At 41.9% G+C, this 23,551-nt stretch overlaps 1 protein-coding gene across 1 annotated transcript; it reads left to right on the top strand.

The window, feature by feature from the left end:
* The first annotated feature begins 6,077 nt into the window (after positions 1–6,077).
* Positions 6,078–21,884, top strand: LOC310872163 (uncharacterized protein). Its single transcript, XM_083783885.1, has 4 exons — positions 6,078–6,205; positions 13,616–13,843; positions 17,758–17,941; positions 20,090–21,884. Exons 2-4 carry the CDS (start codon positions 13,730–13,732, stop codon positions 21,430–21,432), a joined length of 1,641 nt encoding a protein of 546 aa, XP_083640011.1. The 5' UTR covers positions 6,078–6,205; positions 13,616–13,729; the 3' UTR covers positions 21,433–21,884.
* The last annotated feature ends 1,667 nt before the right edge of the window (positions 21,885–23,551 follow it).

Here is a 23,551-nt window from a genome sequence, read left to right as displayed (position 1 = left end):
GGCAAATACTGTACGCAGGTTATATTCTACTTGCCCGAAAAGTAAACCGTCATCCATTTTAAAATTATAGGTAAAATTTGAATTATCGTTCAATTTAACACTTTCTGGGGCTGTGAAATAAATAATGTGATATCTCAATTTGTATGCCAAATACCTACATATATGACAATGGGATCACTCTTAAGTGTAGCAACAGTGAAAACAGCACATTCTAGGGGTGCTAGCCTCTCCTATATACAGCTTTTTGTCCTAACTAACTCGTGTCACATTTGCCATTGACAATGAAAGGATGTCATATGTGCTTTTTGTGCCAACATAAACATTAAACGCCATTGACAATTAAAGGAGAATTTACGTCATATGTGTCTGAGCAAATCGACATATTACGTCATGGTGATGTACGATGATAAGAGCGCCCCTCACTTCACACGGGTGTGATCTTTTTTTCCACAGACCAGAAGTCAGAGCGCTCTGTCCACATTCAGATGTTTAGACAGATATCTTAGCCGGATATCTTATTGTAGAAGTGTTATATTTGCATGTTTTTAAATGTTCTGATGAATTGAAAATGGAGGACCCTGATGTAAACAAGTCTATGGTTTTATCCTCAGAGCGGAAGGAAATAGGGGGTCCCTATTTCCGCTCTGAGGTCTTTTCTTGGAGTTCCAGTTGCCGTCATAGTGATTCTCGTTGTACTTGATCAGATGTGTTTGTTTTACTTAATAATCGTAACTGATTGTGATTAACAAGGTAGAGAGCCTATGTGTTTGGGGATGTTGTTGAAAGTGTTGTTTCGTCAGCACCCTAGCCATGGCAATGTGGCATACAGCATTTGATATCTCCAACAAAGACACACTACCCAGGCTAAACTCGGCTAACAACACACTACTACTACTACTACTACACAGATGCACATCATGAACTGTGTGCAGCATAACTGCTATTTTACAGTATATACTGAAGAGAGAACACACGTTTTCCTGATCACTTGATGGTAAAATGTGAAAGCTGAATTAATTATGGTAAAATGTGAAAGCTGAATTAATTAGGGATCGACTGATATGTTTTTTTCATGGCTGATGCCGATTACCGATTAGTGGAGATCAAAGAGCCCCGATATGTATTTAAGTAAAAATAGAACATTTTGTTTACATTTTTTACAGTAACAAATTCCAACACAAGAATTCCTTTAAATGCATTGGAGATGGAGTGGAAAGGAACTGGTCGGAATAACGTGTTCCTTCCACGCGTTATGCCCAAATAAACAGTAGACTTTTTTTTTTTTTCAGAAAACAGATTAGGATTTAGAATAACATTTTGATCCCATCAGAAAACACTTTGAGTTGCTCTCTCTGAAGTTACCTCCTCTCTTCTTCTAGCTCTCAGATTCCCTCCTTTGTGCCAATCCGGGGTTTCTCCTGAACAGGAAGAGATGGGCCCTAGTCTGTTCCAGGTGACACTAGAAACTCCAGAGATAAAAGAAGAACAGGAGGAGGTACTTCTAAGTCCAGAGGAGGCTGGGGGGTCAACATTGAAATTGCCAGCAGTGAAGAGTGAACATGATGATGAAAACAGAGAGACAGAACATTCAGCCAGCACCTCAACTGAATACATAAAAACACAAGCTTATGTAGAGCACTGGGTACCATCACAGCCAACTAGTAATGACCAGCTGGTCTCTTCACTCTGTTCTGAATCTGGCACTGAAGATATGAGGATTAATTCAGGGGGAAGACCCTTTTGTTGTACAGTTTGTAGCAAAAGCTTTACTACTAAAGGAAATCTGAAAAAACACATGGCGATTCATACAGGGGAAAGACCCTGTATTTGTCCATTCTGTAGCAAAGGCTTTAACGAAATAGACAAACTGAACAAGCACATGAGGATTCATACAGGGGAAAGACCATTTACGTGTCTAGTTTGTAGCAAAAGCTTTAACCAAACTCATCATCTGAAAAGACACATGAGTTTACATACAGGGGAAAAGCCCTTTACTTGTCTAGTTTGTAGCAAAAGCTTTAATCAAACACAACAACTGAAAAGACACATTTTGAGTTTTCATTCTGGGGAAAATCCCTTTAATTGTGCAGTTTGTAGCAAAGGCTTTACTCTTACTGAAGATCTAGAAGAACACATGATGATTCATACAGGTGAGCCCTTTTCTTGTACAGTGTGTGACAAAAGCTTTGATGGAAATGTTTCTTTAAAGATGCACATGAAGATTCATACAGAGGAAAGGCACCTGTACAGTTTGTAGCAAAGGCTTTTATTGTCAACACATCTACAAAACCACACTCATACAGGAGTACAGTGTGAAATAACCTTAATCGTAAATGTTATCTAAATATGCACATGCATACTACTTTTGATTAATGTCTTTGGAGATCATGAAATAATAACAAACATTTGACCCACCATAATCAACAGGGTAGCGCAAAATCACTTACAGCTTGTTTCCATTGCGGTCCTTATGAGTTGTGTTTCATGTCATGTACTATGGGTTGTGTGCATGAGATGTAAAGAGTTCATGATGTGAGCAAGTTTCTGAGTTCATGTGTGGGTGTACCTGCCACTCAAAGTCTGAGGATGTACATACATATTCACAATATATCATTAAAAGATCGTATTCTTTTCTATTCTAACCACTTTGTATTGCGTGCCAATGACATTTCATGGTGTTTCTGTTGTGTCTTAATACTGTGAAATGTGCTATACAAATAAACATACATATTCATATGACCTATTTGGCATACTTTACTACTTCTAATTCTAACTATAACGTCAATTATATCGTTCAGCATTGTATGTTCTAGTTGTGACTTGAGTACACATTTTTGAGTGGTGCAACCACTCCAAGGAACAGCAATGTCCGTGTTCACCTACCTGTGTGCCATAAATAGAGAGGGATAGTGCTGCAGCCTGCTAATGAGAGAGAGATAGGGGGGGGGGGGGGATTTCACCACTCAGTTCACACGGGTATGATTTTTATTTACACTAGTACTGTATATAGTGTTTTGTGTGAACAGCCCCGGAAGGGAATTTACCATTCTGTTGCAAGTAGGTGCATGGAGAATCATTGGTGTGGTTTGGGCTCAACTTCAAACTCCCTTTTAACCGTGATAGATAGACAGAATAGATCAGTTCCACTTGAAATGTGAAAGATTTCTTCACTATATGTTAATATCGATTGTAAAGACAGGCTAGTCACTACTCTACTGCCTGGCTCCCCTATATAGGCTAGCGGCTAGCCCTATACCAGTTATAGAACAGTTATAACTGGTATAGGCTAGCCGCTAGCCTATACCAGTTATAACTGTTCTATAACTGGTATAGGGCTACTGTATAACCTGCTTGTTCACAGGTGGTAGGCCTACTATATTTATGGATATGAAGGGCAGAATAGACATGAGGTGGGAAGGCTAGTCACTACTGGCTGGCTTCCCTATATGTATACCAGTTCAATAACTGATATAGCCAAGTCTACTTATCCTGCTTGGTGGTACTATGTTTATGGATAGGATAGCCTCGCCCCTCCCTCCTTTGTTAATTTTTGTTTTTGCTTTGTTGTCCTTTGTTTATTGTATTGATTGTGTTGTTGTAGACGTGCCTGTTAAATTTTATTGTATTGGTTATTTTGTGGTGTTCTGTGAATCTGTGTTGTAGGCTGCGATTAAAAAAACAGTGACACTTGGTGGTCAACAAACGCTATTTCCGTACTCGGACAGACAGACACACAGCCAGGGACACACATTGAAAAAGCATTGAGGCAATATGGATGATTATCCATGCAGGAATTAATGCAGCCCACTAGGTGGCACAATCACACAGGAGAAAACGGAACACAAGGCTAAACTGGGTTTTTTGACTGGGGAGTCATATTTAGATTTTTGACAGCGGGAATAATAATTTCATAATTTCACCCCCCTCCATATCTAAGTAGGCCTATTGGACAGTATTAAGATGTTGATTTTGTATTCATCTAGGGCCCCAAATCACACCTTAGAAAGCACGGTGTCTATTTCAAATACAGGGGTTTCTTTTTTCTTTTTACTGCAGTCATATTTTGACAGCAGCAATTGCTGTCAAAATTTGTCAAAATTTCACCCCCTCCCTATCTAAGTAGCCTGGACAGTATTAAGATGTTGATATTCATTTTGTATTCATCTTTATGAAAGCACCTTAGAAAGCATGAGTGTCTATTTAAAGTGTGTTTTTATGTGTAATTATGACATGAACCCCTGGCAAAATCTTTCTAGGTGTGATTCTGGGCCCTAAAGATGAATACAAAATCAATATCAACATCTTAATACTGAAATAAGTGAAGAGAAATGGTCAAATATCATTTCCAAAGTTGGGTGGGCCACTAGGGATATTAAAAGCAAATTTACACATTACAAAATTATACATAGATTCTACTATACCCCTGTGAAACTGTTTAGGATGGGCTTGGTGGAAGACAAACGGTGTTGGAAATGTAAAGGGGAAGATGGTACATTTGTACATGCATTTTGGGAATGTCCTGTGGTTGTGCCTTTCTGGAAAGAGGTACTGGGGAAACTTGGAGACTGGATGGGGCTAATACTACCAGAATGCCCAAGGTTATGTCTCTTGGGAGACACAGGGGGTCACCAAGGCACTAACATGCATTGGTGACTGCAGGCCTTATTACTGCAGCTAGGTTGATACTGAGAAACTGGAAGAGCTCTGCTACGCCAGAGATCACAGACTGGACCCATCTTATGACTGAAGCGGCATCCTTTGAATACTCAATTGCCAGAGGAATAACGTCAAAGGGAAGTTCCATGAGATATGGGACTATTTTTATTTGTATATCAAAGGATTGTTGTAACATTTTGTATTTGTACATTACATATGATATAACCACGAGTGTGGAGGGGAGTTGTCCAGGGGTTTTCTTCTTTTTTTTTTTTTTACTGCTAGGTGTGTTTTGTTTGTTTGTTTTTTCTTGTCTTTTTCTTTTGTGTAAGTCATGTGGATTTTGTATGCTTTATTTAAAATCATTAAAAAACTTTGATGACAAAAAAAACAAACATCTTAAATTCTTAATACTGTCCAATACTGGAGGGGGGTGAAATTATGACAGGCAGTTGCTACTTGCTGCTGTCAAAATTCGATCCCCAGTCAAAAAACACTTGAATTTGAAATAGACACTAAGGGCCCGGCCGATTCATACTCCTATTTTAGAGCCGAATAAAAGTCGGTTCGGCGTTGTAGAGCCTACAATGTGACGTCATTTGAGGTTCGGGAGGGCGGGTATCGTCCTAAAGTCGGCTCTTCGGTGCTACTGAAAAACTTCTGACGAGCCGAAATCATTTCGGCAGTCGGCACTTGTGATATATTGGGTTTAGCTGACGTTCCAATAACTGACAATGCAGCCAGGCCCTTAGAGGGCAGCAACGGACCATCTTGGGGCTGTGGTTAGAGTTGACTTGTAGTGGGTTACCCGGATGTTCTTATGTTGTTATGATGATGCGATCTTTGATGCTTGTTGTGTTACGTTCCGAAGTCGAAAGTAAAGTACAGATTGCCAACAACTGAGTCATTCTTTCAGACACGATATAACATCTTTTGGCGACGAGGATAAAGGATGGCTACCATAGGCACGCTGATAGCGTTTGATGAGAAATCCCAGACGTGGGAGGATTATTGCGAAATTTTGGAGCAGTTCTTCGCGGCAAATGGAATTGCCGACGGGGACAAACATAGAGCCATATTGATAAGTGTGGTAGGTCCGGCGACTTACAGATTGATGAAGAGCCTCCTCAGCCCAGAAAAGCCTAAGGACAAAACGTTTCAAGAGATTGTACTGTTACTAAAAAGTCACTTTGATCCAAAGCCCAGTGAAATTGTTCAAAGGTTCAAGTTTGATTCACGTAATCGCAAGTCTGATGAAGCAGTGATGGATTATGTGGCCGAGTTGCGTCGGCTAGCTCAGGACTGTAACTACGGTGACACGTTGCAGGGAAGGTTGAGGGACAGGATTGTCTGTGGAATAAATGACGACAGGACGCAGAGACGACTCCTGGCTGAAACTGATCTCACTTTTGAAAAAACTTTGCAAATTGCCATATCAGTGGAGACTGCAAACAAGAATGCAAGGGATCTTCAGACCGTTGGTGACGCAGGGAAGTGTTTCAACGTAAATGACCGTCCACGGGAGGCTCGGGCTGCATTCAAGGAGGAGGTCCGTGAGTGTTACAGATGCAAAGGGACCAAACACACAGCAGCTGAATGCAGGTTCAAGCAGGAGAAATGTCACGCTTGTGGGAACGTGGGGCACATTGCTAGGGCTTGTTTGGGAAAAAATAAAAATAACCAAGGGGGTAGAAGACCAACAGAAAGAGAAAATGTGTTTTGATTGTTTTGATATTTTCTGCTTAGTTTAGGTTGTGAACTTAAAGGGGAGGAAATGTGATATATTGGGTTTAGCTGACGTTCCAATAACTGACAATGCAGCCAGGCCCTTAGAGGGCAGCAACGGACCATCTTGGGGCTGTGGGTTAGAGTTGACTTGTAGTGGGTTACCCGGATGTTCTTATGTTGTTATGATGATGCGATCTTTGATGCTTGTTGTGTTACGTTCCGAAGTCGAAAGTAAAGTACAGATTGCCAACAACTGAGTCATTCTTTCAGACACGATATAACAGCGCCGAAACAGCGCTAAAGTAGGAGTATGAATCGGCCCTTAGCTAGCCCCTCTCGGGACCCTACGTAAAACTTTTCTGATATTTTGTTGAGTTTTACGTTGGGTCCCTGCTCACTACTGTATTTTCGTATGGAAATTCCTATACGCGGAAGTGGAGATTCTCTCTAAAATAGGACCCACGGCATGTGACGCCATTATTTTCCTTGAGTTATTCTGAATTCGGTAACTTTAAGTAGCTATACATCCAGCTGCGAATATCTCCTGTGGCGCGGAAGCCGTTAAGTATTTTTAATCTTTGTTTGACCGATTTGGTCGCTTTATTTCTTCTTGTTTGTTTACCGTTTATTGTACCGCCTCCCGGTGTGCGGTTGGCTTGTGCGGCTACGTCCCTGCCTCTGATCTGCTGTGTCATAGCTATAGCGCCACTAGCTAGCCAGATAGGCGGTACACAGTGTTGGGTGTAACGGCGCTATTAATAACGGCGTTATGTAAGGGACTACTTTTATTGGTAACGGAATAAACTAACTAGTTAGTTTTGCAATTTAGTAGTTAGTTACTTAGTTACTTTTCCAAAACAGTAGTCCCGTTACTATAATGTGTCCCTGTTCATTTTGTGTGCAAGATTTAAAAATAATAAAGCCCCGACTGCCCGGAGTCTATTTCTCCTGCCTTCATATCTGTGTGATTTATCTTCCCAAGCCCCAATGCGCAGCGCATAGTATAGCCTACTATACATCCTGCGTCTACTACATCCTGTAAGTTCACTTAAGAAATAAAAGTATTGTTACAAGTAGCTTTTATTTTGAAGAGGAAGAGGAAGTTGTTTCGGTTGTAGCCAGCTACTATGACAGTGCCGGTGGTGGTGGTGGAATATACTCTATGCGGAATAATAATAACAACATGCTTTAAGCCAAAGTAAAAACCGCATGCGTCTTTGACTTAAACAATGTAGGCTAAACACTTTGGAATTACGTTATACATGGTAGATCCTCCGTGGCTGCGTCATTAGGTGAGTACTAGTTTAATGAATTGTTTAAGTTTAATAGTAACATTCATCATCAATGCCCCCCCCAAAATAACAGGTTACAGGATTCTCATTCCGTTACTGTCTGTCACTGCCTGCAAGGATGGCCGCCGTGCCATTTCTTATAAACTATCTAGTTCATACGTCGGTCCACGGTGGTGGTGGTGGTGTTGTTCATGCGCCGCGGTGCGCGCCGTGGAGAGGGCATCATGTGCGCTGTTGGCTGGTTGGAGCGCAGCGCAACAGCCTTTCTGTCCAGTCCTACGTGTATAGACTGGCGATTGTGGCGAATTATATTCGTTAATAAAGAGAGAGCTGTAAAGGGGATATTGTCTATGGTCAGTTCATGGTGTGTATCATTCTCGTTTTTAACCATAGAGTTAATTAGGGCCGTAATAATGCGGCGCAATGACGGTAGGCAGTAGCCTAATAGCCTACCTGCGCAAGCATTAAAAATGGGTTTTAATTGTCTGGTAACGGAAAATAACGGAAAATAATCTAACTTGTTACTTTTCTCAGAAGGTAATCTGTAACGGTAAGGGATTATTTTCATGGGCAGTAATCCAGTAACCTAACGACGTTACTTTAGAAAGTAACGATGCCCAACACTGGCGGTACAATGAGGTGTCAATAAACAAGGAAGGAAAAGAAGAATCCAAGCTTCCAAATCGGGCAAACATAATATATTAAAAATACTTAACGGCTTCCGCGCCACAGGAGATATTCGCAGCGGCATGTATGTGTACTTGTACTTTACATATTCAGAAAGCCTCACACTGAATAATATCGTCATAGAGCGCGGGGAGCAGCGAAACATGGAGTAAATGTTTTAAACAGGTGGCATGGACGACGTGGAACAGGACCCAATGCACTGGGTCGAACAAATGTCAGAAACTTCAGTAGCATTTGGGTTCTGCTTGGAGGGCTAGCCCTTAGCCTACGTGCTTTCTCCCCAGAGGCTGGTCTGCATTTCATGCGAGCAGGAAGAGAAGAGCAGAGCCGGCTCTGGAGAAGAGTAGCATTGATTGATTGATTGATTGATGTATTAATAGTTTGCAGAATTACAGTAGCCTACTCTAATGAAGGCATTATAACTATGGACCAGAGCTAGCGATCGTCAGTTGATTACGACAGAGTACAGCATCTTGCAATGGGTCTGGTCCACAAGATTCGATTCGATACACCACCAAGATACCCATGTACCTGTCTAAATACTTCCTTAATGTAAACGAAGTCCACACCCACAACACCAGAGGGAGTGCAACAAACCATGTACAACCCAGATTCGGCACAAACAAGGGACTAAATTCTTTTCGCTCCTATGCCACCAAAATGTGGAACGCCCTACCAACAGTCATTAAGACATGTGAATCCCTTGACTCCTTCAAAACCGCTCTCAAAGGGCACCTACGGATGGCTGCAATTCGAAACTGGCCTCTGTAAAATCTGAATCCCCCCCCCCCACCCCATTTCCCCTCACTGTATATGTATCTTTTCCCTTTTTGCTTCCTATATGATGAATTCCTGTTCTCTACTTTAGCTACATAGAAGTGTCTATTTGTATGTCTCTAAATGTTTTGATGAATTGAACAATGTGGACCCTGTTGTAAACAAGTGTAATGCTTAATTGGGTCGTCCACTCACAGTTGACAGTCTTTGTATTGAGTTTGTGCTTAAAATGTACTGTAAATTCTACAAACTGTTAATAAATATTTCAATCAATCAATCAATCAATCAGTGAGGTCTAGTCTCGGTACTAGTGTTGCATGATGGTTAATGATAAAGTGATGTTTTATTGTTTACATTTTCAGTCCAAAGCAGCAGCTGTGTCTCCAAGCGGCATTGATTAATTTTATTTCCTCCTTTCAGGTACAGTATTGTTTGTGTACCAGTCAGGTTTTATTGGGATAATGTGGGAATGTATATAATATAACATATAACATAATATCATGTAATTTGGCCTAAGATTTAGACTCTCGGACTCGTAGATGTATTTATGATTCTGACATCACTCTCTACGAGAGTCTAAGCCTTCATTACCCATGGGTGTTCAATCTTTTGCCCGCGGACCTAGAATTGCTCTTAATGTACAAATGCAAAATCTAAGGTGCTTGTATACATTGCTGCCCCACTTCTCTGGTTGACTACACGGTTTAGTGGCCGACTGGCAACTGGCAAGGTGAGCGATGTTTTGATGTGACGATCCGGGTTCGCCTCCCGGTCGCGATATGTTTGTTGATGAATTGAACATGGTGGACCCTCTTGTAAACAAGTGTAATGCTTAATTGGGTCGTCCACTCTGGATGACAGATTCCGAGATAGAGGGGATCAAAAAAATGGTTTGAGTGGTGCAACCACAGCAATGTGACTATGTCACTATGTTACTATGTTTAGAGTACCAGTAGGGGCAAAAGTGGCGCTGTTGTGCCAGAAACAGAGAGAGAGAGAGATAGTGCTGCATTGTTGCCTGCTAATGAGAGAGAGAGAGGGGGGGAGAGGGGAGTTGTACCACTCAGTTCACACGGTCTACTCTGAGGGTTTTAAACGCAGATCGCAAGTCAACCTGAGCAAGAAGTGGGGCAGCAATGTAATCACCTTAGATTTTGCATGTATTTGTAATTCTAGGTCCGCGACTCCGCGTGCAAAAAATGTAACGCCCATGGGTAATGAAGGCTTATGTCAGAATCGATAAATACATCTACGAGAGTCTAAATCTTAGGCTATCATGTTTGTATTATTGATGAATTACTTGCACGCAGTAGTAGTGTTTGCTCACTTTGCTGGCTGAAAACTGGCTAACGAATATTATGGATGTGTCGATGTTTGTTTTCAGCTTCACAGCGTGGCTATGAGAGTCTAGTGAATTGCGCTTATGCTAAGATAATGAAGCTTTCCACAGTAGTTAAAGTGGAAAGAATACATAGAAATTGAGTTTCACAGATTCGCATTGTTCCAAAAATGGGTTTTGCAAAACTCCACCTGTTGGTGGCGCTATAGTAGGCCAATGTGAAAAGAGTGGGATATATTCCTCAGCCTAGTAGGAAAGTTTGTGAAATATTTCACGTACATTACATACTGCGTTCATGATTTGATGCTTTTTGTTCAAAACGGGCCAATCCTGCAAACTTTGAAAGCCAATGTTAGCCAATTAGGATGGAATATGAAATATCGGTCAGATCTGGCTTGAACACATGACTATAGAGATGGTGTGTAACGATTTGCGGGATTTTTGTACAGAATCTGGAGGAGTAATATACAAAAGTCGGCCTCCTGGTGGCGCTATAACAGGCATCGACCGGGTTAACGGTGCCGTAGATTAGCTGTACACAGACAGACAGACAGACACACACGGATGGACGGACAGTCGGACACACACACACACACGAACGGAGTGCAAAACATACTCTCTCCCCATGCCTTCGGCATGGTGGAGACAATGACACAAACAAAAATAAACGCACATAACTACCAAAATATTCACAAAGCAATTTATTTACTAATTATACCAGTAAGACACACTGAGGGCGAGAAGTGACTTCGCCTAGGGCGTGCACGCATCCGCCTGGGTGACTGGCCGGCAGACTGCTGGGCGAACACTGGCGCTTTGGCATGGGGGGGACAGATCAACATAATGGAATGAATTCTGTACTGGCAATATACCTGTATGCACTGGCACTTTCACATGGGGGGGTCAGATCAGCATGGAATGAATTATTCAGAAAAGGTCAGCTCCATATATGGAGATCTAAGGGTGGCAACGGGGGCAGTGTCTTGAGTGTACAGGGTTTGATGAGGTCTGTCCATATATGGAGCGTGTCTTGAGTGTACAGGGTTTGATGAGGTCAGATCAATATATGGAATGTCAGAACAGGTCAGCTCATATATGGAGATCTAATGGTGGCAGCGGGGGCAGTGTCTTGAGTGTACAGGGTTTGATGAGGGCCTACATTTTATGTGAGGAACCACTTTTAAGACTAGCTTTGGGCCTGGCACCATCTGTACAAACCCTGATGCAGTCATCCCAAGACAGTCCCTCATATTTTGATTTCTTCAATCTATCAGTCAGTTGACACTTTATGTCCTGTGCCATATCAGTAATGCGCCTGCCAATGGTGTTATCAGACAGCTAGGGGCACTGCGCCAAGCTCCCGGGCGAATATATCGCCATGCATAATCAGACTCACATCTTTTACTGACAAATCTTGTCTTTTTTGAGGAAGGCTGGTCAGGGGCCAGGCACTTCCTCTTTGTTTTACCCACCACCACCACACCCCGGTCGGCTGTTTGATCAGGTGGAATTGTTTCGCCACCCTCCGCTTGTGGCTTCTCTTGATCTTTGGCCGGTACTAACCCGACGTTTCATTTGGTTTAAAACAATAAATATAGGCTTAAAGCTGTGCACAAAATCACCATGCGTCACAAGTCACAACGTGACCTGACCTGCCATCGACCTGTCGCTCCGTATTTTTATATGGTGATAAAATGGTGGCATCTTTCCAGTCTTGTGGGACAGTTTGAGTTGTCCAGATTTGGTGTAGCCGGCGTTTGAGGAGGTAACCTCCACGCTTGTATACTTCAGCAGGGATGGAGTCTGAACCTGCGCTTTTATTGTTTTTAAGACACTTGATTGCCTTCCAGACTTCATGAAATTGAGGGATTTCATCAAGTAGGGGAACAGGGGGGAAGCTGGGGAGTTCGTCCAGGATGGTCGGTCGGGTTTGTGGGGTTACTCTGGTTGAGTAGGGTGCTGAAGTGTTCTTCTGCCCATCGTTCTATTATTTGTTGTTGATCCTTTATGTACCATAAGTACCATCTGCAGATCTCATTGGTGTGATGTTTCTTCTCTGAGGGCCATAGTGTAGAGCTGTTTTGATGGTGGATAGTTGTTTCCTGAGGGCTGCTGGTTGAGGGTTGGCTAGAGCGACGGTACTGTATGTGCCTTGCGCTTTTCCTTGAGGAGGTCATGGATGCCAGGTGCATTTTTGCAACCAGTCTTGGTGAAATTTTTTGGTGAATCCTACTGATTCTTCGGCAGCATGGTAGACGGATGTGTGCCAGTGTGTTCCAGGCACCATTTGTGTCCTCGATGGCAGGGTTTTCTGGGACGTTGTACAGCTCAGCTGCGAGTCGACCTCTTAGATGTTCCGTGGCTGAGGGGGATTGTAGGGCAGCACAGTCCAGCTTCTTGCAGGAAGCCTGTTTGCGTTGCTGCGGGAGGATCTTCAGGTTGACTTTTGACCGAATTATCCTGTGGTCCGTCCAGCATTCTGATAGGTTCATTGAAAATAATGGAGGCGGCTGTTTTGACGTGCGGCGGTCGCAGACGGTGTGTGATGGGCTTAACTTGTATCTCGTTGTGTAATATTAATACTCTTCATTGCTAGCCTGTGACCAAAATCTGCATGCCTCCAGCCATATTTGTCCATAAGTCTTTCCCAGGGGCGCCTAACTTTGTGAACGGTAGATGGAGCACGAACATGCGACCCACATGTGGGTTGCGTGCACCCGTTTTGCACCCATTTTGTCCAGATTTATAGTGCTTATTTCGCGGTTCTATGCCGTTATTTTGGCTTCTTCACGGCCATCACAAAGAAGCTCCCATTCCCCGCAGGTCGGTGGTGACGACATGGTCTCTGCACTAAAGTGTATTATCGGCTATATGAATTATTAGACCTAAAGAGAAAAAAAAAGAATATATATATATATATATATATATATATATGCGCTTTGGGTGTTGTAGTTACCTTGCCATGATGTAACTCCAAATGTGGACAAGAAATAAATAAATGCTCCAGTGATTAGAAATTGAACTAATGTTCAATAAACAAAGTTGATACAAAGACAATATAGAGCATCACCAAAACTCATGCTGTTTTATTCTTATAAAAATGTTAACATCCTGTTGATTTTGCCGTTTGTATTAGGAAGAAAACCCGGACTGGATCCGTGGATCCGTATCCAGATCTTCAAAGTCAGCAGATACTGAGGACCTGGGTGAGAGTGAACTTCTGATTGAGAAGGTGGAGGGGGCTGCAGTGATGCATTGTGGGGCTGTGGGGACCACAGAGACTGGCCGGGAGGCCTTCACAGGAGGAGGAGAAGATATTGCCTCCCTCCATGACCTGGAGGGTCACAGTGACGGTGAAGCAGAGGTAAGTGAATTCATTGTCTCCTTCCTTTTGAAAATGACTACAGTTTCTTACGTTACGTTTGTTAGGCCAAGTACATCTCATTTCTACTTGCAATGCCTAGGCTAATCAGTGATGTCACTCTCAAGTGAGCTCGAGCAAGGCCCATGTACACAATACTCTCAAGGCTGGTTGTAAAGACGACAAGGAAGTGCCAGTGATGTCAATTTCATTGTTGTACATAAATAAACTAGGAATTCCCATCCGCCCAATCTTCTTGTTTTTGTCTGTTTTTCATGTGTCTATGATGTGACAGTACTTCATTAAACTCCCTGGTGTGGTTGTTGCCCTATTCATAGCCCATAGCATACACTTGCATAGGCTATGCTGGACTTGCTTCATCTCATTTAAATATAAAAACTTAAAAATTAAACAAACATGTTTATTGTTTAGCTCAGCATCACCTATCTAACTTAGTTAACTTGGCATATTTCCAGTGGTTATTTGCTTTTCGGTACCACAGCATTTTAATGACGTCACATACATGCACGTGCACGCACAGAACAGCTGATAGTATGAGAGTTTTAGACATGCAAACACACAAAAGTAGACTTAAAATAATTAGATACTATAGCCTATAGTGTATGAGTCAACTCATGACAAAGTCATTTATTCAAACAACCATAAAACAACAGTACTAACAACACACTCTACCAGCCTTTACTGTGTTGAAAATCTACTGGCTCGTAGTACTGCATACTACGAGCATGACACCACTGCATATTCTTTATAAGATTATCAGATCATCCGTGTGTGTGTGTGTGTGTGTGTGTGTGTGTGTGTGTGTGTGGCCGCATCGCGACTTGTTTCTGTTCAGAGAGAGAGAGAGAGAGCCCACAGATGTGTGGGCATGGGGAAATCATGGAATGGTTTGAACTAAGAAAATGTAAAATAAGGCATTTTCCCAGTTTTCTGACTTTTTATTTCACAACATATTCCCCAATTTCCACTGAGATTATGGGGTGAATGAATGTGGCCAGACCCATCTTCTCTTTCTGTCATAGTGACATTGTCCTGCATCAGATCATGTCCAAATCAGGTTCTCCAATCTCCAGTAGCCTCTTCAGTTTTTTGAAGATTTTTTGAGTGGTGCAACCACTCCCTTACGGAGCTATGTGTGTGGCTGGCTGGGTCTGAGCACTATGTGTGTGGCTTGCTGGCTGGCTGGGTCTGAGCACTATGTGTGTGGCTGGCTGGCTGGCTGGGTCTGAGCACTATGTGTGTGGCTTGCTGGCTGGCTGGCTGTGTCTGAGCATAGATAGATAGATATATAGATAGATATTATAGCAGTGACTGACTGAGACATCGAGTGTGCGTCCGCAACTGGTTGTGGCCCCCATCAAGTGAACTTTTGACCAATGCGGCCCTCGCCACAAGTTGAGTTCGACAAGGGTTTGAATGGACAGGTATCAGTTAAAAGGGAGACATCGAAGAGGAAGGATGGATGGAGAAGGATCAATTATGGAATGTCAGAACAGGTCAGCTCCATATACAGTATGGAGATCTTAGGGTTTGAGGTTAGATTAGAGTTGCTGGCCAATATTGATGACATCAGGGATCTCCATATATGGGCATTCCCATCCCTGATGTCATGTACTCGTGTTTGTCTTTATTCTGACCACAGTAGGCCAAAGTAGACCATGCGGCCGGCCATAGACGTCAAACTATATGTCCAAATATGGACGGCTATTTCAAATAGACCCGTTACTTTTGACTTACACAAAGTAGCTGTAAGATTAACATTGGCTATCCATGGGGTGCAACATAGAAGACAACTACAATTATCCACAAAATTGTATTCTTAAGTCTTTTGCCACTCACTTTATGCATGCGCATACCCTCTATACTTTGTCTACCACTCAGAACCAGCATCTCATTTAAACCACAAAAAAAGCCAGATTATATGATGTATCTTAAATATTATGCAGGGTTGAATGCAAAAGTCCAGAAATATAGGCCTACCACAATAAACACAACACAATTAAGACTATAGGCTAGGTTATTGAAAAGACTATAGCAATGGTTACTACCTACGTTTTGAAACCTAATATAAATATTGTGCATTCATTTACACTATAGACGGGCATAAAAGTTGTGACGGCAGTGAAGGATCAACTAAAAAGAGGCAGATCACCTTATGAAAATAAGGACCAAACGGCAAGCTGTGAAAAGGCAGTCCATTGTTGATGCAACAGTGCTCATTAAACAAATAAAAAAATACAATAACAAAAAGTACTGTAGCCTACGGCCTGAGCAACAAGAACATGAACAGCAGGCTTTGGGTTTACATTGTACAGAAGACCTTATGGCACAATTGTGGAAAATCAACTTCAGTCCAGCAAGCTGAATGGCAAGCATGCATGCATGGTCAGGTAATCATATTCAAAATATCTAAATTATAAAAGTACATACATAAATACGTTTAAACCATCCTAGAGCATTAGGAATAATTTGTCTATTTCTGAAGTTTATGAAAACCTCTTCTTGTGTGTATTCGTGCACACGCACGTGCATGAGAGATAGGCAGAGAGACGTAGATATGCAGGTTGGAAATAATGTCTTTCAGAATCAGATGGGGAGCCCTATAAACTTATACAGCATGGTTCCATACCATTTCTAGACCAAGGCCCACTTGATAATCTCCATTAATGGAACTAGTGGCACAATGAAAACTCATTCTTCAAAGTTTTACAGAAGAAAGAAAACATGGCTTTTTGTATTTTTAGATTGACACATTAAAATCTGTGTTTTGCCAATTATTTGGCGGTCCGTCTTACAATATCCCCCGGCCCGGGCCGGGGGATATTGTTGGGAATCAATATTGTTGGGAATCATTGCTATGCAATTTGCAAGAGAGAAGACACATGCCACCCACAGACAGACAGGAGAGGGCCAGTATATTTGCAGTCACTCCAGGGGGTCACAATGCATATACTGTCAAAAATAGCAGTATACAAGCTCAAAATGTGTTGTGCTTTGACACGTTTTGAGCTTGTAGATATTGTAGTCAAAAATCCATATGACATCAGACATCTATGCAAGTCAGACGTCAGTCATCTACATCATTTATGTATGTAGCAATACAGCCCATATATGGAGATAGAGGCATCAGTAATTGTAGGACTCCCCTTTATGCCCATGGAGATCCCTGATGCCATTAATATCAAGTCCATGTCATCAATATTAAGCCCATATCTGGGAATGCCCATATATGAACCTATTGTAGTCATCGATCCAGATGACCTAATCAAACACTGGAGATCCATACATAAAAACGACTCAAGGTTGCCTCTCGCCCCAGGGCGTTTTACTAGTTAGTAATTACACTTCTTGCAAGGTCCCCATTAATCACATTAGAGGGGACCTTGTGTGAATTATTTAAATTATATTCAAATGAGGTCCCCATCAACAATGTTAACCAGATTTTTCACAAGTCCCCATATGGCATTGTCCAGCAGTTACTTCATCAATTCTGATATTTAAAGTCGTGTATAAGCCAGGCCCGGCGCCACGGGGGGGCAAAGGGGGTGTTTGCCCCCCTAAATCAACCTCTTTGCCCCCTTAGATCAAATAGTTACAGACAAAACAATGGTACATTTCCAGGCATTCAATTACGAAATCGTGCGCCTCTGCCCTCTATAGATATGCAAATGTACCGCATTGTCTTCATGTCCAATACCTGCCCCCGATTGCCCCCTCTGTCATTTCATCCTGGCGCCGGGCCTGGTACAAGCTAACAAAGCCATAGTTGTTTTACCTGATTTTTTCATAGCTGTATAACCTTTAGAAAGGGTGGTCCCCACGAGGGATTAAATAAATGTGTGTGTGTGTGTGTGTGTGTGTGTGTGTGTGTGTGTGTGTGTGTGTGTGTGTGTCAGATGCCTACCAGTGATGGTCATGTATCCAGCCACAGCGTGTGTCCTCAGCAGTGCATGCATTCCTACGACTCAGCAGACCTGAGTCAGGACCTGAGCTCTGCTGCCCCCTCTAGGACCGTTGGCTGCATCACTTCCATCTTCAGCCTTGAGGACAACAACCACTGCACTGATACTGAAACAAGCTGTGAGTAACACACACACGTAACACCCCCAAGAGTTGCCTCTTTTTGGGTACGTACGCGAGTCCTGGAGTTGATGTTTAATAGGTAGTTAACTTATAAGTTTGCTTCGAGAGGTCCGTCGTTTTGTTTTTAGTGATATGGAGGTGTTTGTGAACCATGAGGTGCAAGCATAGTCAAAATGACACTGGATGCCCAGGCCGTAGCGTAACGGTCTGGGCACCGGACTGGTAATCCAGTCGCAGTGTGCCGCGGGTTCGACTCCCGGACCCGACACGGCCTTTACTGCATGTCATCCCCCCATCTCTCTCCCGTTTCCTGTCAGCCTACTGTCTGTCCCTTCAAAAATCAATAAAAGGCGTAAGCCGCAAAAAAATATCTTAAAAAAAAAAAAATGACACTGGATGAGGAATCCTGTTCTTTGGTTGACGTTCATGTTCACCTTTGTTTAAAAAAAAATCCACCGGAAGGTTTATCCAAAATACCACCGAAATAGGTAACATCATCTTTTCTTGAGATTACGTTGTCACCAACTCTGACCACGAATCCTGGTGACTTTAATGACAGTAGGGATGTAAACGACTCAGTATTTGGCGAGTCGACGTGTTGCGGCCATTTACCGATTTGTCGATCGATCTTTCTCTTTCTTTTTGGCTGCACATCAGTTGACACTTTACTTGACAGGAAAGCAAAACAGTGCATTGACTGCATTCAGCACCACGAGTTCTGCAGCTGCACCCATCATGTTTAGAATTTGCATCAAAGCCAGAATAAAAAATACTTCATTTTGTAAACACGGAACCGTTGTTTAATCCGTATGCTACAACAGCAGCATTCACTAGCCTCGCTTAGCCAGACAAGGTTCGCTACTGCGCTCACCACTGGCATCACCGCTCTGTATTGTATCTCTACTTTGAGTTGACGGCCAAGATGATCGAAAGGCTTCCATGAGCTGATGGCATTTCTCGTATCATCTTGGCCGTCAACTTTGCGCACACTATGCGCAAGCAGCTCACTACTGGCCAATCACAGCGGGGCTGTGATCCGCTCTCTAGCTATATTGTAACTATGGGCTGCGGTGGGATCCAATCCCTAATAACGCCACGCCGAGTTGTAAATGACGCAGACAGGAAACATGTGTGCACAGATACACATTACACACACTTTTTTACATTACAGTAACGTTTTTGAACAATATTATATCTCTGCTGTCGGGAGGAAACCTCATAACTCCAAAATGTTCATTTTTCAGGAAATGAAAAATGTATTTTTTTCAGGAAATTAAGAAAACCTTATGTTTTTAAAACAAAGCAATACAGCCTCATCAAAGTTGGTGTTGTAACTTTATATATTGTCAATTACTTCCATGAGAGGGGGAGAGGTGGTGGAGTTAGTTGCTTTAGCAGACCTTTTGATGATCCAATGGAGTTAAGAGGTTTTGTCCAAAGCACTTTTACTACTTTTCATTGGTTCAATATTTTGGAAACAACGCACAGACGTAAAGGGTGTTCAAGAGCACTGATTTATGCCACAAAGAAAAATCTAAAACCTCAAAAATGGAGTTATGAGGTTTCCTCCCGACAGCAACGATATATTAAAGATGAGCATGAGTTGAAAATCGAGTCGATTTTCTCATCCCTAAATGACAGTTGTAGAGTCAAGCCAAGTAGTGCAGATATTTCTGAGCTCAGTGCTGAGGGCTTTTTCAACATAAGGATAACTGTTGCCTAAAACAAGTAGTGCGTAATGAAAACTTGCAATTGTAGCCCTTGAATATTGGAATACACTAGTACATTAAAGTGAACAGTTTTCAAGTAGCTCATATTCTTATTCTATTAAAAATAGAAAGGGTCCTGCTGAAAGGGTCCTGTGCCTAGAGTGGCACATAACATAAAATGTTTGAGAATCATTGCAATACACTATGTATATTTGGAAACATTGGTTACTGATGTTATGCCAGTACAGTTGCATAGTACACAATTTCATACTTGATACACGTGCAATTTGAGTGTCGCTTAACAAATGTTTAAAAAAAAAGATTACTGTAAATATAATATCATTAGAAAACAATCAATATGTAGGACAGTCCATTCTATCAAAACCCAATGAATTGCTCTCTCTCTCTGAAGGTACCTCCTTACTCCTCTTTCTAGATCTCCAATTCCTTCCTGTGTGTAAAGAGCTTTCTCCTGAACAGCAGGAGATGAGTCCCAGTCTGTTTCAGAGGAAACTAGAACCTCCACCTCCACAGATCAAAAAAGAACACGAGGAGGTACTTCTAAGACCTGAGGAGGCTAGTGGATCGACGTTGACATTCCTAGCAGTGAAGAGTGAAGATGTTGATGAAAACAGAGAGACAGAGCTTTCAGCCAGCGCCTCAACTGAACACATGAAAACACAAGCTTTTATAGATTACTGGGTACCATCACAACCAAGTAGTGATGACCATCTCCTTTCCCCACACTGTTCTGAATCTGACACTGAAGACAGTGATGAGTTGGCGACCAGGGAGTCAGGGGACTCTGTTTCATCATTCAGTCAAACAGGAGGAAATAAACGCTTTAGTTGTACAGAGTGTGGCAAAATCTTTGATCACAAAGGTGTCATGAACCGACACATGAAGAGTCATACAGGGGAAAAGCCATTTGCTTGTAAAATGTGTAGCAAAAGCTTTGCTCTTAAAGCAAATCTGACAAAACACATGAGGATTCATTCCGATGAAAAGCCCTTTGCCTGTACAGTTTGTAGCAAAAGCTTTAAACAATATGAAAATCTAAATATTCACATGAGGATTCATACAAAGGAAAGGCCTTTTACTTGTAAAATGTGTAGCAAACGCTTTGCTCTGAAAGGAAATCTGACAAAACACATGAGGATTCATTCAGGGGAAAAGCCCTTTGCCTGTACAGTTTGTAGCAAACACTTTACCCAAGCTGTACAGCTTAAAATTCACATGAGGAGTCATACAGGGGAAAGGCCCTTTGTTTGTACATTTTGTAGCAAAAGCTTTACAGTTAAAGGAAATCTCCAAAAACACATGATTATCCATACTGGGAAAAGAGCCTTTGCTTGTAATTTTTGCAGCAAAAACTTTTCTGTTAAAGGAAATCTGCAAAAACACATGATGATCCATACAGGGCCATTTGATTGTAACATTTGTAGTAAAAGCTTTAAACAAACGGAAATTCTGAATACACACATGAGGATTCATACTAAGGAAATGCCCTTTTCTTGTAAAATGTGTAGCAAAAGCTTTGCTCTTAAAGGAAATCTGTCAAAACACATGAGGATTCATACAGGGGAAAAGCCCTTTGCTTGTCCAATTTGTAGTAAAGGTTTTACTCTTAAAGGAAATCTGCAAAAACATATGATGATCCATACAGGGGAAAGCGCCTATGCTTGTACATTTTGTAGCAAAAGCTTTAAACAAAATCAAAATCTGAAAGCGCACATGAGGATTCATACAGGGGAAACCCCAATTGAAATCTACACATGAAATTCAAGGGAAAGCCTGTTCGTAAAGTTTGTAACAAAAGCTTGTAAACAAACTGAAAATCTGACGAGGATTCATAATAAGAAAAAGTGGAAGTATTTTACCTCATAACAAAAGGACTGGATAAAGGGTAGACAAATGCAGTACTACAATATTTGCCTTAAGAGAAGGAGTTTGTGAATTAAGCCTGATGTGCATTTGTGTATTTTGTATTTAGTGGGTTAATGTTAGTTTTTTGCTACCTGTACCCAGATGTGCATTAGTGTATTTTGTATATAGTGTTAATGTTTGTGCATTGCTACCTGTACCCCTGTATATATCCATTTTTATATAGACTTTTTATACAATTCTTTATATGAATTTGTATTGTGATTACACTTTTTGTACAAGTTGGTTGGAAGTTGTTTATATCTACACAAACAGGGGAAGGTCCATACTCGAGGCGGTGTTGGTGAAAGGGCCTTTCTGTGTGGAGTTTGCATGTTCTCCCCGACGCCCCTAGGGTAGATAATTGACACAGGGGTGAAAAATGGGTTACAAAATCGTGGGATAAAAAATGATTTAAAAAAAGACAGGGGAAGGTGTCTTACATACAGACACTATAAATAGGACACTTCCTAATGAAGGTTTGACGCTGAAATCCGTAGGTTGTTCTGTCTGCTCTGCAGTATACAATGCCAACTTATATATTTAAATAAAAGTGTCTGAAAGGACAGTTCTGTGTGTCTTATAGACGTATATGCTAAGGAACAGCCCTTTGCTTGTAAAATGTAGCAAACTCTTTGCTCTTAAAGGAAATCTGACAAAACACATGAGGATTCATATAGCCACACCATGTTTATCTGTTAAGCAACGGACCAAGACCCACCCTTGGAAATACCCCCTGCCTCTGATCAAAGCTTGCTGCTTTGACAACAACTGTTTCAAAGATGGTGGCTCCGCTGCGCGCCGGCTGGGTGCACGTTACTTTCTAAAAACGAATTTATGTTGTCTTTGATAAATACAAGGGACAGATTATGTATGAATATGACATTTTGTTGCTGTCGGAATGAAACCACCTAACTCCAAAATGTTAATTTTTCAGGAATTCTTTTTTTTTTTTTTAATGGAAATCAAAAAAACCTTATATTTTTTAAACAAACTGCCTCATCAAAGTTGGTGTTGTGACTTTAGATATTGTCAATTACTTGCATGAGAAGGAGACATGAGAAGGAGAGAGGTGGTGGAGTTTGCTGTTTTAGCAGACAGTTTGAGGGTCCAATGGAGACGGAGTTAAGAGGTTTTGTCCAATGTTTTTTTTACTATACTTTCCATTGGTTCAATATTTTTGAAACGGGGTAAAGGGTGTTCAATTGCACTGATTTACACCAACAAGTCTATGCGTGGCATGTGAAACTATATCGTGCTGTATTTTGCTTTCCATTTCATGGTCATGGGGAGAGAGGGAGAGAGGTGTGAATGGAATCATCGTGCGTGCGCATATATGGCACATCTCTCTCATGTTTAGGTAATTGTCACGGAAGCCGTGGATATACACGGCTTGGGATATCCGTGGATATACACAGCTATCAAGCCGTGGATCTACAAGCTCCAAGTGTTGCGTCCACATGCAGCGCGTTGTGAGCTTGCAGATCGCCGGTGCCCCACTCACATGAATCCAAGCAGAGGTCCTCACAAGTATAGGTAAAACACTGCAGTGCTCAGCGCAATGGCCCGATTGTTATAATTCGAAGTGGTATATATTCCGTGAAGTTTATATTTTCATTGGGTGTACAAGTCATGTTTTTAATATGCCTTTATCAAATGATATAGAGAGGGGTAGTGCCCAAGCCCTGTTAGCCATGCAGCCTAGCTATATGATCTGTACGTGGTGCGCTTGGTAACAAGAATACTCGCCGCAATTATCCTTTTTGGCGAGTTAACTCGAGGATTCGCCGAAACGTTACGAAAACTCGCCGAAACGTGACGAAAACTCGCCGCGGGGGCGACGCTTCTTCACATTCTGGCGAGTTTTCGTCACGTTTCGGGGCACTTTTAGCAGCTGCAGCTGCAAGTTTCTGAATGTTCTCAGTCCGCAGGCTGATCTACAAGCTCACAACGTGAGCTCATTCTGGCGAGTTTC

Source organism: Protomyctophum parallelum (genome assembly GCF_964188405.1).
Source record: "Protomyctophum parallelum genome assembly, chromosome: 15".
NCBI classification, from domain to species: Eukaryota; Metazoa; Chordata; class Actinopteri; order Myctophiformes; family Myctophidae; genus Protomyctophum; species Protomyctophum parallelum.
This window is presented reverse-complemented; position numbering and strand designations above follow the sequence as displayed.